This window comes from Mesoplodon densirostris, chromosome 4 (assembly GCF_025265405.1).
Source record: "Mesoplodon densirostris isolate mMesDen1 chromosome 4, mMesDen1 primary haplotype, whole genome shotgun sequence".
NCBI lineage: Eukaryota > Metazoa > Chordata > Mammalia > Artiodactyla > Ziphiidae > Mesoplodon > Mesoplodon densirostris.
Window position 1 is genome coordinate 77,950,743 of NC_082664.1, and position 16,292 is coordinate 77,967,034.

Here is a 16,292-nt window from a genome sequence, read left to right on the forward strand (position 1 = left end):
TGACCAATATTATAGAAGGAAGCTTATTACAGAAAAGCTCAGATTCATTATAAGTTTATGTCTCATCTTTCTCTTTCATGCAATGTATTTAACAGAATTGGTTATATAATGAACAAAAAAAAAAAGGAAGGAAAGAAATAAGCAGTGGAGACGGAGCCTGGGACAGCTCAAATGCATTACTCATTGTTATTTAAGGAGTAAGTTAAAGGTCAGCAGCTGGGCCATAACTCCTGCTGGGTGGCATCTATTTATCAAAGTGCACAGGCACCTCTGGGTTACCTTCACAGGCAATGACAACACGTCTGGTTCTGGCCTTGGCCCGGTATCTGCAATTGGGAGCCCTGGAACTTCCTGTCTCCCTGCAGTCTGTGACCTTCACTACACCCTCATGGCAGTTCATCTGGCCATTCTTGCACTGAATATTGGCGGTTCTGCAGATACTATGAATGCTCCAAAGGTCTTCATGAATGAAAGTGTTGAAGCGCTTGCACTGATGTGAAGTCATCTTCCGTCTTTGCATCACCAAGTTGCAGTAGCCATCATTGCCTCCTGTCACATCAGGGTCCACATGTTGCCTCAGGAATCGTTGGTACATGCGATCCTGGCCATAGGAGGGCTGTACCAGCCCCAGCCCCAGCAGGGTCAGCAGCAAGAACAGAAGTAATGCATGGGTCCTCTGGAGAGCCATCACTACCTTGGAGATGCCTAGAGAGAAACCAAGGGTCAGGCAAAATCATCCCTGATTCAACAGGAAGTGAGCAACCCAAAGCAGGAAGGACAATTTTTGGAGCATCAGACAGGTCCATTTTCTACACATGCAGTCCAAGGGTTAGCCCCAGCTGAACTCCTAGTTTGATATATATGGTTACTACTGTCATTTGTTTCAAAGAGGCTGCTTCATGATGGTGGATCACACCGTGTGAGTGATTAAACGGCTGACGAGGGACCTGCACTTGATTCCACCTACAGCCTATCCTTAACGATAATGATTAGGATCAAACATAACTATCATTCTTTTAAATGCCAGCTTCTAAGTTCACAACCACCTTTTGCCTGTGCACAGAAAGATACGAAGCTCTATGTCATATTCCTGTGTCTGATGCTGCAGCTATGCGATATGGAGTTGGGAAGTGAGGGAAGTGAAGGAGTTGTGGGAAGCAGGATGGCAGGAAGAAACGATGTTTGATTTACCCCTCAACCCCAGGACCACTGGATACAACTTCTGAAGATACACTTGGCACTTGGGTAAGAGCTTCATCACAGCAATGTACTTTGGGTTGCTTTTCCCAAATCCAATTTTGCACAGTTCTGTCTACTTTCTCTCATCCTGCTTCTTTGTGACCAACAACATGGTTTAGCAAGATGACTAGCTACAGAGTAGATTCAACTATTCATACAAGAGCAAACCCATGACCTCAGCCACAGTAACCAACTGATTTAACGAGACATGGAAAAACATTATGAACAGAAGTCCAATGTAGACATCAATGGGCACATCTCAAGGTTCTACCTACAACAGAAAATAAAATGATCCCCAAATCCTCCCAACACATACTTTTGTTTAGAGTTTGCCCCAAAGGCTTTCTCGACCACACACATCAAATCTCAGTAAGAACTTCTTTTGATACTGTGATCCCAAAGACCTAGTTCTGCCACCCTAACTGTGTGACCTTGGGGAAATTACTTAACCTCTCTCAGTATATTTCCTCACAAGTAGAATAAGCATAATAGTAATACCTACTTCTTAGGAATGTTGTGAAGAATAAATGATAAGATCAATGTAAAGTGCTTATCACAATGCCTAGCCTATGGTTAAGTGTTCAGTAAATGTCAGCAATGGCCATTTTTACAATTTCCATTTTTCTTGGTTTCCTTTCTTCCCTCAATCTGATATAATAACAACTAAACTGAATGGCACATATTATTGACACCCTCTCTCTTATTTTGTAGAGAACCTGTATTCCCAAGAGATTAGAAGGCTGTTTTTAAGCCAAAATATCTCAGCTACTTTAATTTATGCTATGTCCCTAGACAAATGTTTCCTCTCCAAAGTGCATGGCATTTTCTTTCTTTCATGTCACCATTCTTCAAAGGACTTGACATTTGGGGGTTCTTCTTCTCTTTTCCTTGCAAAGCCAACAAAACATAGTGGATTAGGATTTCAATTCTTCAAATGATTGGCCTGAGATAAAATGATTTGCCTGTGACTCAATATTTCATTCTAAACAAACTTTGGTTGTGAGAGAACAAAAGATCAAGAGCAAAAACTACTAGCGTTGGCTACTCAGCTGCTAGCTCCATCAGCAGGTCAGGAAGAACCCTATCCCACTGCCACATGATTTCCTGGGAAAGTGTCATTTGTCCTAACACCAGGGCAGGGTATGCAATAATAATGCTCTAAGTAGATGTTTGGAGATGTGAGTTTTCACAACTATGATGTGATCAATGTAATAATGGTCCATGCCTTTGACTTTCCCCATCAAGACCGTGATGGGCAAGAGTCTGTTTGGAAGCCTCTTTGCCTAATATTAGGGAGATAGTCCTGGTTGGAGAACCAGAAAAAAAATCCAAATAGTCTACCACACTCTGGAAATTTCTCGCTTCCTAAGGGTCTTTTGATTTTATAGTAAGATAAATTTTCTTTCTTTCTTTCTTTTTTTAACACTATACATTTCCAGACCTTTTTTTTTTCCCTGTGTTGAGTCTTCATTGCTGCGCGCAGGCTTTCTCTAGTTACGGTAAGTGGGGGGCTACTCTTCATTGCAATGTGTGGGCTTCTCATTGCGGTGGCTTCTCTTGTTACGGAGCACGGGCTCTAGGTGCACAGGCTTCAGTAGTTGCAGCACGCAGGCTCAGTAGTTGCACCTCGTGGGCTCTAGAGCTCAGGCTCAGTAGTTGTGGCACATGGGCTTCGTTGTTCCAAGGAATGCGGGATCTTCCCAGACCAGAGATTGAATCCGTGTTCCCTGAATTGGCAGGTGCAGTCTTAACCACTGCACCACCAGGGAAGTCCCAAGACAAATTTTCTAATAAAGGAGGTTTGGAAAACCCTTCTCCCTACTTCAGAAAGAAATGACAATGTTTTCAATTTTGAAATAGATGAATTCAAGGCAGATATATTCATGTGTTGAGTGTATACCCATAACCTTTCATCCTTTCCTCCATAAATTGAGTAATTTTTCATCCTTTTCTCCATAAATTGAGTACTTTCAGTGAGGGTGGGCTCTCTGTGGCACCAGGACACTGGCCTATAACCCAGGTATTGAGGAACCAGGGCTTTTGGTCCATATCAGGGCATGTAGGCAGCAGGGGAGGCCACACCATGGGGGATACTGTGACCACTATAGTCATTCATAAGATGGTAAAACTAGTGATGCATAACTAATTTATTAACTACTTTCTAAATAAAATATCCAGGCATCTGTTGATGAGATTAGGTAACAGGAAGTTAACCACTGAACCTGTGGATTAATTAGCATATTTTACAGAGACTGTTAACCTAAGTTTGTATTTACTTGAAAACATATCAAGTTGAAGAAGAATAAAGGATAAGCTTGGAATCTTTCTATGACCTCCCCAAGACCTCAGAGTTGCCAGACGTCAGTTGATAAAGTAAAAGATTAAAGAGAAAATAATGTAGTAATCAATTTTTTGATCTTTATATAAAATAACCATGAGAATATCCTGGCAGTGTTCCATTCAAAGCAATATCAAATTACTTCCTGCTTAAGGTAAGAGTGGCTACCCTGAATGGATTTTGGTATTCATGCAGGATTACAAATGTACGTGTGTGTGTGTGTGTGTGTGTGTGTGTGTGTGTGTGTGAAAGAGAGAGAGAGTATAATTAATCTGTTGGTATTTAGTTCTAAACTCTTCTTCCTAAGGCTTAACATTTGTAAAAGTAATACTGGCTTATTAAAGGTGACAGCAAAACAATTTGCTTCTCCTAAAAATTCTGCTTAGTGGCCTTGAGCCCTGGAATTTTCCCAGCAATCTCTGTAAGAAGAATTTAACATCCTTACCTTCACAGAAAGGTAAAGTCCACCTCCTTAATGCCTGATAAGGAACTGACTGATAAGGGAAAAGGCTTTTCTATCCCATCCAACCCTCTCAGGGGACAGCTGAATAGAGAAAATGGGGAAAGATCAATAGACCAAGAATCAGTGAGAAGACTTTGATTCTTACTGCTTTCAGAGACTTTTTTTTTTTTTTTTTTTTTTTTTTTTTGCAGTACGCGGGCCTCTCACTGTTGTGGCCTCTGCCATTGCGGAGCACAGACTCCAGGCGCGCAGGCTCAGCGGCCATGGCTCACGGGCCCAGCCGCTCCGTGGCATGTGGGATCCTCCCAGACCGGAGCACGAACCCGTATCCCCTGCATCGGCAGGCGGATTCTTAACCACTGCGCCACCAAGGAAGCCCCAGAGACATTTTTATTTATTAAGCATATTGTAAAACAGAAAACAAAAGATCAGCAGCTCATTTTCTGGATTCCTAGCAATGAATGTTGCTACAGTATAAGGGGGAAATGCAAGGAAAGAAGAGCAGAGCCAGCTCTAGGCTACTGCCTTGGAGGGATAAAGGACTCATCAAAGTGGGTGGGCCAGCCATTTTCACAGCCAATAACAATGACTCTGTACCCTCCCTCTTGTGGCTCTGTACTTGCATGGAGGCCGGGAGGACCCTCCTTTATGCTTGCAAGTGGTGACTTCAAAGGGAGACTTGCTTATTCTGAGATTGCCTCTGTAAGGTTTTCCATTCTTATCTTCACAGATGGCCTTGATGTCATTCTTGTTGCCATGAATAAAGGTGTTGACGCCTTTGCAGGGATTGGTCAGGTTTCGGCTCTTCATTATGCTTTCACAGTATCTGTCATCCCGGCCCTTTGGTTTGGGATCATAGTGCTGGGACAGGAAGTGTCTGTATCTGTGGTCATCCTGAGCCAAGGTCAGTGGGGTCAGACCCAGATCCAGCATGAAGATGAAAAACAGGGGGCTCAGGACCATCATCATCTCTTTCAACAAAGGCTCCTGCCAAGAGCAAAAGGAGATGCAGTAGGGGCACAGAATAGCATTGCCAAATTAGGCTAAAAGGACAGGGACATTTCCCTCTGACAGGGCATCATAAATCAGGTATCCTCCGTCACCTAAGCATATCGTTTTCTTTTCCTTTCCTCATTAGTCTCATATGTCTTGTCAATCGATTCCTTTGGAAAGTCTATTTAAAAGTTTCCTGGACACACCTGCTAGCCCCAACCTCTCTTTCCTATCCCTGAAAATTTACGTTTCTATCAGTTGTAGCATTACAAAATCCATTCACACTCTTTAATTCATATAAACTAATTTAATAACAAACACTACATAAGCCCCTACTGGGTACCAGTCACTGTGCTAGGTCCTGGAACACAAAGACCATTAAGACACACCAAGTCTTGGACTCCCCAGGTGGCACAGTGGTTAAGAATCCACCTGCCAACACAGGGAACACGGGTTAGATCCCATATGCCACGGAGCAACTAAGCCCGTGGGCCACAACTACTGAGCCTGTGCTCTAGAGCCTGCGAGCCACAACTACTGAGCCCACGTGCCACAACTACTGAAGCCCACGTGCCTACAGCCTGTGCTCCACAACAAGAGAAGCCACCGCCATGAGAAGCCCGTGTACAACGAAGAGTAGCCTCCACTCGCCACAGCTATAGAAAAGCCTGTGCGCAGCAACAAAGACCCAACACAGCCAAAAATAAATAAATAAATAAATAAATTTATTTATTTAAAAAATAATAAATGGTATAGTGTCATGGATATTAAATTAATACTTTTTATATTGTGCTTTTCTTGTGTGTAAGTCAATAAACATATTTTCATATTAAATACTTTTGTAGTGCTTCCCTGGTGGCGCAGTGGTTGAGAGTCCGTCTGCCGATGTAGAGGACACGGGTTCGTGCCCCGGTCCGGGAAGATCCCACATGCAGCGGAGCGGCTGGGCCTGTGAGCCATGGCCACTGAGCCTGCGCGCCTGGAGTCTGTGCTCCGCAATGGCAGAGGCCACAAGAGTGAAAGGCCCGTGTACTGCAAAAATAATAATAATAATAAATAAAAATTTTTGTAGCCCTTAAAGAGGCCACAGGTTGTAGCACTGAGCCTGTAGCGATGCTAACCAGCCCTGGGAGTACAACTGTGACTCCAGAAAGACAAGAGGATTCAGGGTTCTGCTGGTTAAACGTGAAGGCATGTGACAGGGTGAGCGAAATGACCTCTCTTTCTTCCTTTTTTTTTTTTTTTTTTTTTTTTTTAGTGAAGCAAGTAAAGTGCTTATTAGGAGGAAAAAGAGTACAGTACATGTGGATAGACACACAGAAGGGCTCAGAGAGAGAGAGAGTCATGCCCTCGTGGTAGTTTGAATCACTTTTATGGGACATTTCACTACCTTGTCTGTTTTATCATAACTGTAGACAAATTTGGAATACTGCCAAATAATTACCAAATTATACACTAAGAAATTCTTTGGTCATTCTTCAATTCTGAAATAAAGAAATAGTCACTGAAAAGGTTTCCATTAAGCACATAAGAGTATGATCTGTAATAGTATCAGCAAAAGTGTGTTCTTGGGAGGTTAGCAAGAAAGTGGTACATGATTGGAAGAGCCACACCTAAAAGAATAATAAGTAGTCCCACATGCCCGCTGCTCCGACACAGCTGCTGGGCTGCCATGCTCCCCATGCACCAAGCTCTTTACATTTACATTGTGCTTTTCAGTCTCCTGGGTGTGTTTTCTCTTTCTAGTTTTTTGGAAGACAAAGTTTTCTTGAATTGTAATCAGTTAAGTCTCTTGCTCTGCAATGGACAAATATTGCCTTCTAATGTCACAGGCAATTGTAGAATGGCAGGCTGTCAAGGTTGGAAGGGTCCTTAAAGGTCACACAGGGAACAGAGGCCAGAATCCCAGAGTCCAAAAATCTGGAAGTAGAACCTGAGCTGGTAGTACCCAAAAGAGTCATTAGGTGGCAGTGGTGGATAGGAATGCTGTCTCCCACGCTGTAGAGAAAACAGTGGGTCCTTGTAGGAGGTGCCGGTATTGTACAGGGGATACTGCTGTTCACCCAAGGGGGTGTGAGCTGGCAGGCCTGTCTACAGTTTCTGTCCAAACACTCTATGCTTTAGATTTTAAGCCCAAGGACAGCTCACCAGTGTCAAAGCAAAAGTCACAAAGCTCAGGATATGCCAACAAGGATATCACAAAATAAAGATGTACCTCGTCAGGTTTCATGGGTGCCATTCGCAAACCATTATTCATGGGATCTTGAGCGAACAATTACCTGTTTACTTCTCAGTGTTTCCTACTGGTGCATAATCTACAGGAGGGCAGAGCTCATATTATTCACCTGCCTCACAGTAGACTCTCAATAATAATTTTTTTAAACGAATGACTTCATTTTCTTCTCCAGGCCTAAATTTGTTCATCTATAAAATGAGAGTTGCTAGCTCTAAAAGTTTGAAATTCCCTGGTTTTCTTTAAGCATAAGAGAGCCTTTCTACTTTCACTAGCAAAAGTCCAGTGACCATGGAATTGTAAAGATACGTTTGTATAAGTTTAGTTGGTGGCACAAGGCACCAGCTGGAAGAAAGAGATGATAGGATGGTCTGCAGCCCAATCTCACTGGTATGCATCATCCCTGAAGGCTCAGTGTGTAAGTCCAGCCCATACCACTTCTAGTTAAGGCACTGGACTGACCCTACCTCAGGGCTTGTCACCCTGAAAAGCCACTTGTTTGTTGGGAGGTTGAAGGTCCTCGTGTCCCAATCTGCGGAGGTAAAGGAATATCTTTGTTTCTGACTTACAAAATTTGCACATTCATTCTACAACAACTCAGCTAAAGTTTGCTCAGGCTTATTGTAATCTTGACTCCCTGAGACATCCAGAAACCATATCCCAGCAAATACACACCACTGGTGATAGTGGCCACCACTATCTAACATCCGCTCCCCCCACTCATACCTTCCACGAGCATATATGCAATTCTCAATTTCCCAAAAAGAGAGGTAAAAGGGAATTGGAAGAAAACAAATAAGAGATTATTTGTGGTACAGAAGTGAATCTGCCTAGGCCAACGGTGCAGAGCCTCACATTTGGTCAAGGGTGGTCAGACTCATTTACACATATCCTTCCAGACCCAAGCACATAAGTGTCAGTGGAATTTGTTCCAAATGTTCTTTAGACTAACTTTATCCTCTGTCTCAAACCAATCCCTTGGTCTTTATAAAAATTAACATTCTCTTCCTCTCCCCACAGGCAATATTTTGTATTCAAGGGATCCACCAAACTTTATGCACCAGGGAATTACCTTGACCTTTAATGATGAGTAACTATGGTCAGTGTACCTTCCTTTGATCTTGGGATGTGTCCCACTTTGCTTTCAAAGAGCACCCAAAACTTTCTTTTTTTTGGCCGCACTGCACGGCCTGTGGGATCTTAGTTCCCTGACCAGGGACTGAATCCACGCCCTCCGCAGTGAAAGCGCAGAGTCCTAACCACTGGACCACTAGGGAATTCCCCCAAAACTTTCTTAAGGAAAGAAATTATCAGGGAACGTTATAAGAAAACAGAGCTGGGACTTCACTGGTGGTCCAGTGGCTGACTCTGCGCTCCCAGAGCAGGGGACCTAGGTTCCATCCCTGGTCAGGGAACTAGATTAGATCCCACATGCCAACTAAGTTTGAAGGCCGCAACTGAAAGATCCTACATGCTGCAACGAAGATCGAAGATCTCATGTGCCGTAACTAAGACCCGGCGCAGTCAAATAAATAAATATCGAAAAAGAAAACAGAGCTAAAAATACACTTTTTGTTTTCTTTTCTTGTTAAGCCACATACAATGCCTATATGGCGGAGGGGGCGGTGAGGGGGGTTCCGGATGCCCTTCAGCAAACAGCTTTCCCAAATCTTTGGGGATTTTATCACAATTTAGGAGTCTCTCCTAAACCTCCACTTGCTCCTAATCACACTAATTTCCCTTTATCTACATATAGGACAGTGGTCCCCAACCTTTTTGGCACCAGGGACCGGTTTTGAGGACGACAATTTTTCCACGGATGGGGGTGGGGCAATGGTTCAGGCGGTAAGGTGAGCGATGGGGAGCGGCAGATGGAGCTTTGCGCGGCCGCCGCTCACCTGCTGCTCTGCGGCCCAGTTCCTAACAGGCCTCGGACCGCTACCCGTCCACAGCCCAGGGATTGGGGACCCCTGATATAGGATATCCCCCAAAGAAATCTGTTTTCATTTTAAACTTTGGAATCTAATTCATTTTCTTGTTAATTCATGAGCTTGGGCCCAGAGACTTTAAAAGGGGGGAAATAGTTTCACTGAAATGGATGGACAGCTAAAAATAGTATATAAACAAACAAGTAAATAAATAAAACAACGGATTACCTAGATGGAAGAATCTTACAAAAACCTGGAAGTTTCCCTCCAACTGAAGAGAGGTTCCAGCTGTTTGTTCCTGGAGATGGGTTCCAGCTGTGCGAACCTGGAGGCCCCTCTTGGTTCTCATTATATAGTGATCAGATGAACAGGGTAGGGAGACTAGATCTAAAAATCCCCAATTCTGCAGAGACAGGCAAACCAAGGACACTGCTCTTGGACAAACAGTGAGAGTCATTCACCTCTTCCCTGGGCATGACCGGGCCAACTATTAATCCACCTGAATAGATTTGTTCCAGAGGCAAAGTTTGATAAACATGGCCTCTTGTCCCAAAGTTGCTTTTCCTGACATCGTGGTTCTTACTTTTGCCCAGGACAGGACCGAGGTTTCATTGTTTCCATGCAATGATCTGGATCCAGAAGATGTCGTTTCTTGGGCCAGCTCTAAGAACTGCCTCAGAAGAAGCCTGCAGAGTGAGATGGGGTCTCTCAGCAGGATGCTGCTCCACTGTGCTTTCTGTTTACCCACATAATTTGGTTTCATGAAAGGGTGCTAAGTAGGTTTCACAGAACCAGGAAAGCACTTCCAGAGAAGGTTATGTGACAGCTGTTAGCACCCTGCCTTTGACCTCAACCTCCCAGCTACTAACCCTTACTAACCCTCGGAAATATCCTTATCATATGTCCTGGGCTTCTCTTTCCTTTCTTCTTTACCTGTCCACAAATGACTAACTGTGAGCACTCAATCTTCTGTTCCTTGTAACACAGTTGTAAAATTGATTATCTCCACCATCAATGCAACACTGACATTGCATCCACTCACAAAGTGCATTCGTTGCCTGCATAGAAAGTGGACTGAAGGTCATCAGGATCACTTATAGATCCTATGGTTTCAAATATCAGGTAGCAGCAGGAGGCCAACTATTTCACAAACCCTCAGCACCCACCTTCACTGATGTCAGATCTAGGACACTGTTATCTTCTTAAAAATCCTCAACCTTCTATTGTCATCCACCCACCTCCAAGTTTTCAGTCTCCCTGTATTTTAGGTGTCAACTGAAGACAGGCTGCCTACCAGTAAAACAAATGCACTTGAAATCATCATAATAATTATAATAATCAGTGTTACCTTTCACTCTATGAAGCGCTCATATACATGACTACATTTAACCATCACCAAGACTGTGTGAGGTGGGTATTATGTAAGCCAGTTTTTCTTATGAGGAAACTCTGAAATCAAACAGCAGGGGCCCTTGACTGAAACAACCCTTCTTTTTCTTTTGCTAATAACTTTCTTGCCTCATACAGCTTCTGACTATAAAAGCCTTCCATTGAAGAGCTCCTCGGAGCACCTCTTTATCTACTAGATGAGATGCTGTCCCATTCGTGAGTCGTTCAACAAAGTCCATGAGGTCTTCAAATTTACTCGGTTGAATCTTGGTTTTTAACAGAGCAAAGAGCAGTAGCGGGATGTGGGGCTCTACTGGCTCTAACAACGTGCCCAAACACTCACTTTCCTTTTATGGGCAAACACACTGTTTGAGAGGGGCACCTACTGTAAATTAATCACACATCACTTTTTAAACACAAACTGAAGAATTGAGTTTTAAAAAGTTATCAGCCATTACAAACCACACAGCTGGGTTTTGCTTTGTGATTCAATCTGAAGATCTTTTTCTTTTAGTAATGAGTTCAGATTTATTAATACAAATAATATGATTTTTTAAAAAGTTATCAGGACTCCCCTGGCAGTCCAGTGGTTAAGACTCCTCTTTCCAATGCAGGGGGCGAGGGTTCCATCCCTGGTTGGGGAAATAAGATCTTACATGATGCTTCATGTGGCCAAAAAAAAAAAAAAAAGAGTTATCAAACCAGTCACTTGTTGCGGAGAAGGCTGCCATACCCATTGCTGACACCCTGATTGCCTCAGCAGTCCTGGACCAGGAAGCAGCAGGCAACTCCCACAGTCTGTGGGGATCAAGATGACTTGATCAACATAACCCCACCCGAGTCTGATAAATCGCCTAAAAGTGGAGATTAGATACTCCACTCCAAAATCGAGCACATACAGTCCTGTGGCCTGAAACACCAGTGCAAGCACCAACTCACACAAACAGATCAGCCTCTGATTTTAGAGTTATGCAGTAGTGCTGGCGGGCAGCCTTCAGCCTCTGAACACAGCCGAGTCCTTTCTCTTCCTCTAGGATTTCACTCAACAACCTTTGGAGATTTCACAACCTGTCCATAGAGCTGACAGTGCCAAAAGCCAGCTGGTGAATGGTGAATGATTGCATTCATTCTAATTGTTTCTCTTTTCACCTTGGCACAATGAGGTTATGATGAAACAGAATATAAGATTTTGGAAAAAATTAAAAAAGAAAGTTTTACTATTTCATTAAAATGCATCTAAGTGCTTACTCAAAATACTTATAGTGAGGAACTACAGTTAAACCCTCCACATCCACAGGTTCCCCATCCTCGGATTCAACCAACTATGGATCGAAGACATTTGAAAAAAAAATCTAGAAACTTCCAAAAAGCAAAAAAAAAAATATTTTTTTTTTCGATACACGGGCCTCTCACTGTTGTGGCCTCTCCCATTGCGGAGCACAGGCTCCGGACACGCAGGCTCAGCGGCCATGGCTCACCAGCCCAGCCGCTTGGCGGCATGAGGGATCTTCGCGGACCGGGGCACGAACCCGTGTCCCCTGCATCAGCAAGCGGACTCTCAACCACTGCGCCACCAGGGAAGCCCCAAAAAGCAAAATTTTTAAGTTGCTGTGCCCCAGCAACTAGTTGCATAGCATTTACATTGTATTAGGCATTATAAGTAATCTAAAGATGATTTAAAGTATAGGGAGGATGTGCACAGATTATATACAAATACTATGCCATTTTATATAAGGGACTTGAGCATCGGATTTTGGTACCCTTGGCGAGTCCTGGAACTAATCCCCCTTGGATACTGAGGGGCTACCTATAATCTATGATTAATGCATGTTATATCTTTTTGTCAGTAACTTTAATAGATGTGAAGCAATTGCCAATTGAAAAAAATGCACGTATGTTCTGACAGCTTGAACTTAAAGCCATTCCCCGTTTCCTGAAATGTTTTTCTCTCTCTCCTTCAAGCCAATAGCTTTCCTGCACATGGACACAGGAAGCATGGGTTCTCCTTCTAAGGCCTTAGTGCTGGTGTACTTTTCCCTTTATGCAGAGTACATATGTTTAATTCTGTCCTTTAGGCTAATTATAAAGTAGCTGATGGCAGGAAGGGATTAATCTCTAAATTCCTTCATAACTCAAAATTTTTTAGGTCTATAAGCATGAAACTTATTTAGTAACAGAAGTAATGGTTAAAAGAGGATGAAGTGGGACTTCCCTGGTGGCGCGGTGGTTGAGAGTCTGCCTACCGATGCAGGGGCCATGGGTTCGTGCCCCGGCCTGGGAGGGTCCCACATGCCGCGGAGCGGCTTGTGCCCGGGAGCCATGGCCGCTGAGCCTGCGTGTCCAGAGCCTGTGCTCCACAATGGGAGACACCACAACAGTGAGAGGCCCGCATACTGCAAAAAAAAAAAAAGAGGATGAAGCTCACATGGAAATAAGGGTCACACCTCTACCTCCAGGAAGTAGGGGACACTATTGATTGAGGGAGGATGGGGAAAAAGTCCAGCTGACCCACCTATATTTCCAAACAAAGACAAACATTAAACATTCCATTTTCAACAAACTCTTGTTCTGTGCCCATTCGCTCTTTCCCAGGTATTTCAATGTGTTTGGAGAATAGCTGTTTACAGAGATTGTTCTTTGCTCAAATAAAGATTAAATAAAAACTAAAGAGAGGTTTCACTGGCCTGCTGTGGTCCACTTTCTTGGCCATCTACTTTAATTTATGAATCACACTGGCAAATGCTTACAACAGTAACTCGGCAAACCCCTTACAACAGTAACTCGGCAAACCCCTTAGTTTTGACTGCTTATAAGCTCACATCTGCTCTTTCAACAATAGCCAGAGCCATTCTTCTTTTCCTAGAATGATTTTCCCCAGCCTCTCTGCCAAACTATAGTCTTTCTCCATATTACTAGAGTACCTTCTTTCATATAAGAGTCATGTTACCAACATCCTACAGTCGGAATTAGAAGAGGGACCTCAGAGACTATCTATCAACCCCTCATTTTACAGATGAGGAACCAGGAACGAAAAAAGAACATGTATCGCCCAGTGAATACATGCAGTTCCAGGGACTAGAAGCTTCCCACTGCACCACACAGCATTCATAGTCCACACTAGTAATTTCTAGGAAATCAAAGGTAATTTTAAATGTGAAAATGAAAAGTTGCTGTTTAAGAGAAAACTACTTTGGATATTTCCATATATTCCCAAAATATTTTACTCCCCCATTATCTGTTAAAAAGTTGCTTGAAATAAAGTGTCTTATCCTTCTGCACTAACTAGTTAATAGCTGTGTAGTTCAGTGGCTCTTTGAATATCTCTGGCTGCTTCTGGGAAGTTAGCCATGTGCTATTCAGATAATTATGTCACTTGGGTCTCTAGTGATTACATTTATGACTTAATTGTGAGGTTCCAATAACACAGGAAAGGTCTTGGCTCTGTTGGGGAAGAGGACATTTTCTTCCACCCTTCCAGGTTCTTCTGGCTGGTCTAAGAATCAAATTGACATGAGACAGATTAACAGGAGAAAATCAAACAGACGTTTAAAATCATGGACACATTAGAGAGACCCAGGAAAACTGAGTAACTCGCCAAAATGGCAGAAGCCCTCTCTTTAAATACCATCCTCCCCTCAAGGCAAAAAAGGATGTTGAGTGTGGGGAGAGTCAGTTATGTTAGGGTACCAGGAAAAGCGCAGTAAACAAAAGTAGGGTAGTGATGCAAACTTAAGTCCTTGCCTTATCCAGCAGGCAAGAATTTGCAGGTATTTGGTCATCCTCTTCCAGGTACAGCGAGGGAGACACTCTTACAAATGGAGATTTCCCTTATAAATGTAAATGTTTCTTATTACAAAAAGTTAACTCCTACTAGGCTTTCAGGATTTTCCCCTTGTCTGCTGTTTCTTAGGAAATAACCAGGTTAAAATAATATGCTACAGAGATATTTTGGGGTGGCAAATTCTGCTCCCCTACAGCTCACTTGAGATTTCCCCAGGCCCCAGAATGCTGCTGAAAACTGTTTTTATCATCCTGCCTAAATAAGCCCTGTGTTGTTACCATTTGATGTGCTGTCACAGAGTAAGAAAGCTGAGGATCCTAAGGTTCCACTAAGAAAGCTTAGAGAAGAGGTTGGTGGCAATGTCACAAAGAACTTCTCAACTCTGGCTGAAGGTGGGTTAAGGGTGAGGAGACAGAGGAGTAAACAGAAAACGAAAACACGAGCTCCCACATGTCAGTTACGGTCGCAAAAACTGGACAAGACCTCTTTCATAAATCTGGCGATCATCCTGGGTACCAAGCAAAAGAATCCTTAGTTTTGAGGAAGTGTAGGCCTCCCCGGATTTCCTTCGGTTCACCAATTCTGGGGTCCCCCTTAGAGCCTACGTTCGAGGCAACAGGCATTTCACGCTGGCATCTCCACTCAGCTGCGGAAAATAATTATCGGAGTAGGAATGGGGAATCTCTGACTCTACAAGAACTGGACTTTTACCTTCCTTCCCATTCCTCAGCTCCTCCAGTCCGGTGCCGCAAACGCCTCCCCACCGAGCTCCACACTGCCTCCGCTAAGAGGCGACTCCCGCGACCTAAACGCCCCTGATGAAACTACTAAAAAGGAGGCGGGGGGCGGGAGATGGAGGAAAAGGAGCTGGAGGAGGAGGAGTGTGAACCCAACTCGGCCTCAGAACAAGTCTGCAGAAGCAGGTAGAACGGTGGAAAGAGAAGTGTTTGCTTCTCACCCGCTTCTTCCTCCCTGTGAGGACGATGGGGAGCCGGTAGAAAGGCAAAGAGAAGAGGAGCGTCGGGGTGCGAGCCTTTTTATAGTTGAGGCCCCGCTTGGTTTCTCCGAGAAGGCGCCTTCCTCCAGGACCCGCCTTCGACGCAGGCATCAGAGCAGCCCCCGCCCCAGGCGGAGGGGTGGGTCCCCACCTGGGCTGGGAGCGAGCCTGGAGATCCGAGCCCGACGCTCACGGCCTTCGGGGGCTGCAGACGACGGGACCCTGGCCCCTGCTCCCGAGAGCGAGGCTGCCCCTCCCAGGCGTCCTCTGGAGAGAGTCCAGGAAGCCAGGCAAATTGGCCCCGCTGGCGAGAGTCCAGGAAGCCAGGCAGTTTGGCCCCGCACAGATAAACTTTTTTTGAACAGTTCTCTTTTGTAGAACAGTTCGGAAAGCTGGAAAGTTTGTATAGAACTGGGTTTTTTTGAACTGGGTTTTTTTCAGCGGTTGGAAGTGGGAAAGAAAAAGTTACAACCACTCGGGCTCGTCCGGGATTTGAACCCGGGACCTCTCGCACCCAAAGCGAGAATCATACCCCTAGACCAACGAGCCACGCTGACAATTTCTTCTTTAATTTTCCTCTCAATCTTACTTCTCCGTCAGCAACTGGCTGCCAGGCTGCTCCGAAGTTTTATCTTCTGTTGTGACATGTACCTTTCGCTTTGCTTAGCTCTTCCGTCTTCAAGAAGTCTCACGTCTGACTCTAGCCTCGCTAATTCTCCTCGATCCTTGTCCTGGACGCCTCCAGACGCCGGATGGGGTGAGAAGAGGCAGATTTTCAGACGTCAGGCCACCTGTCTGTGCTCCCGCAAGCCCCGCCGGGAGGAGTCTAGCCTTGAGCTCCAGCCTGGAGGGAGCCTGGAAAGAACCGAGCTGGAGCTTGAGGGCCCGAGCTGGGGTCGACTGCAACACTGTAGGGTCCTGAGCCCCAGGA

The 16,292-nt window shown here is 44.4% G+C and overlaps 2 protein-coding genes and 1 non-coding gene across 3 annotated transcripts; all 3 read right to left on the minus strand.

The window, feature by feature from the left end:
• Nucleotides 1–244: 244 nt before the first annotated feature.
• On the minus strand, nt 245–15,352 carry RNASE4 (ribonuclease A family member 4). The gene is made up of 2 exons (XM_060098258.1): nt 15,323–15,352; nt 245–705 (listed from the first exon to the last, which is right to left on the minus strand). Exon 2 carries the CDS (start codon nt 686–688, stop codon nt 245–247), a length of 444 nt encoding a protein of 147 aa, XP_059954241.1. The 5' UTR covers nt 689–705; nt 15,323–15,352.
• On the minus strand, nt 4,611–5,009 carry ANG (angiogenin). Its single transcript, XM_060098257.1, has one exon. The coding sequence runs from the start codon at nt 5,007–5,009 to the stop codon at nt 4,611–4,613; it is 399 nt and encodes a 132-aa protein (XP_059954240.1).
• Nucleotides 15,353–15,838: 486 nt separating the features above from the next.
• Nucleotides 15,839–15,910, minus strand: TRNAP-UGG (transfer RNA proline (anticodon UGG)). Its single transcript has one exon. It is a non-coding gene; the product is annotated as a tRNA-Pro (tRNA).
• Between the last annotated feature and the right edge of the window lie 382 nt (nt 15,911–16,292).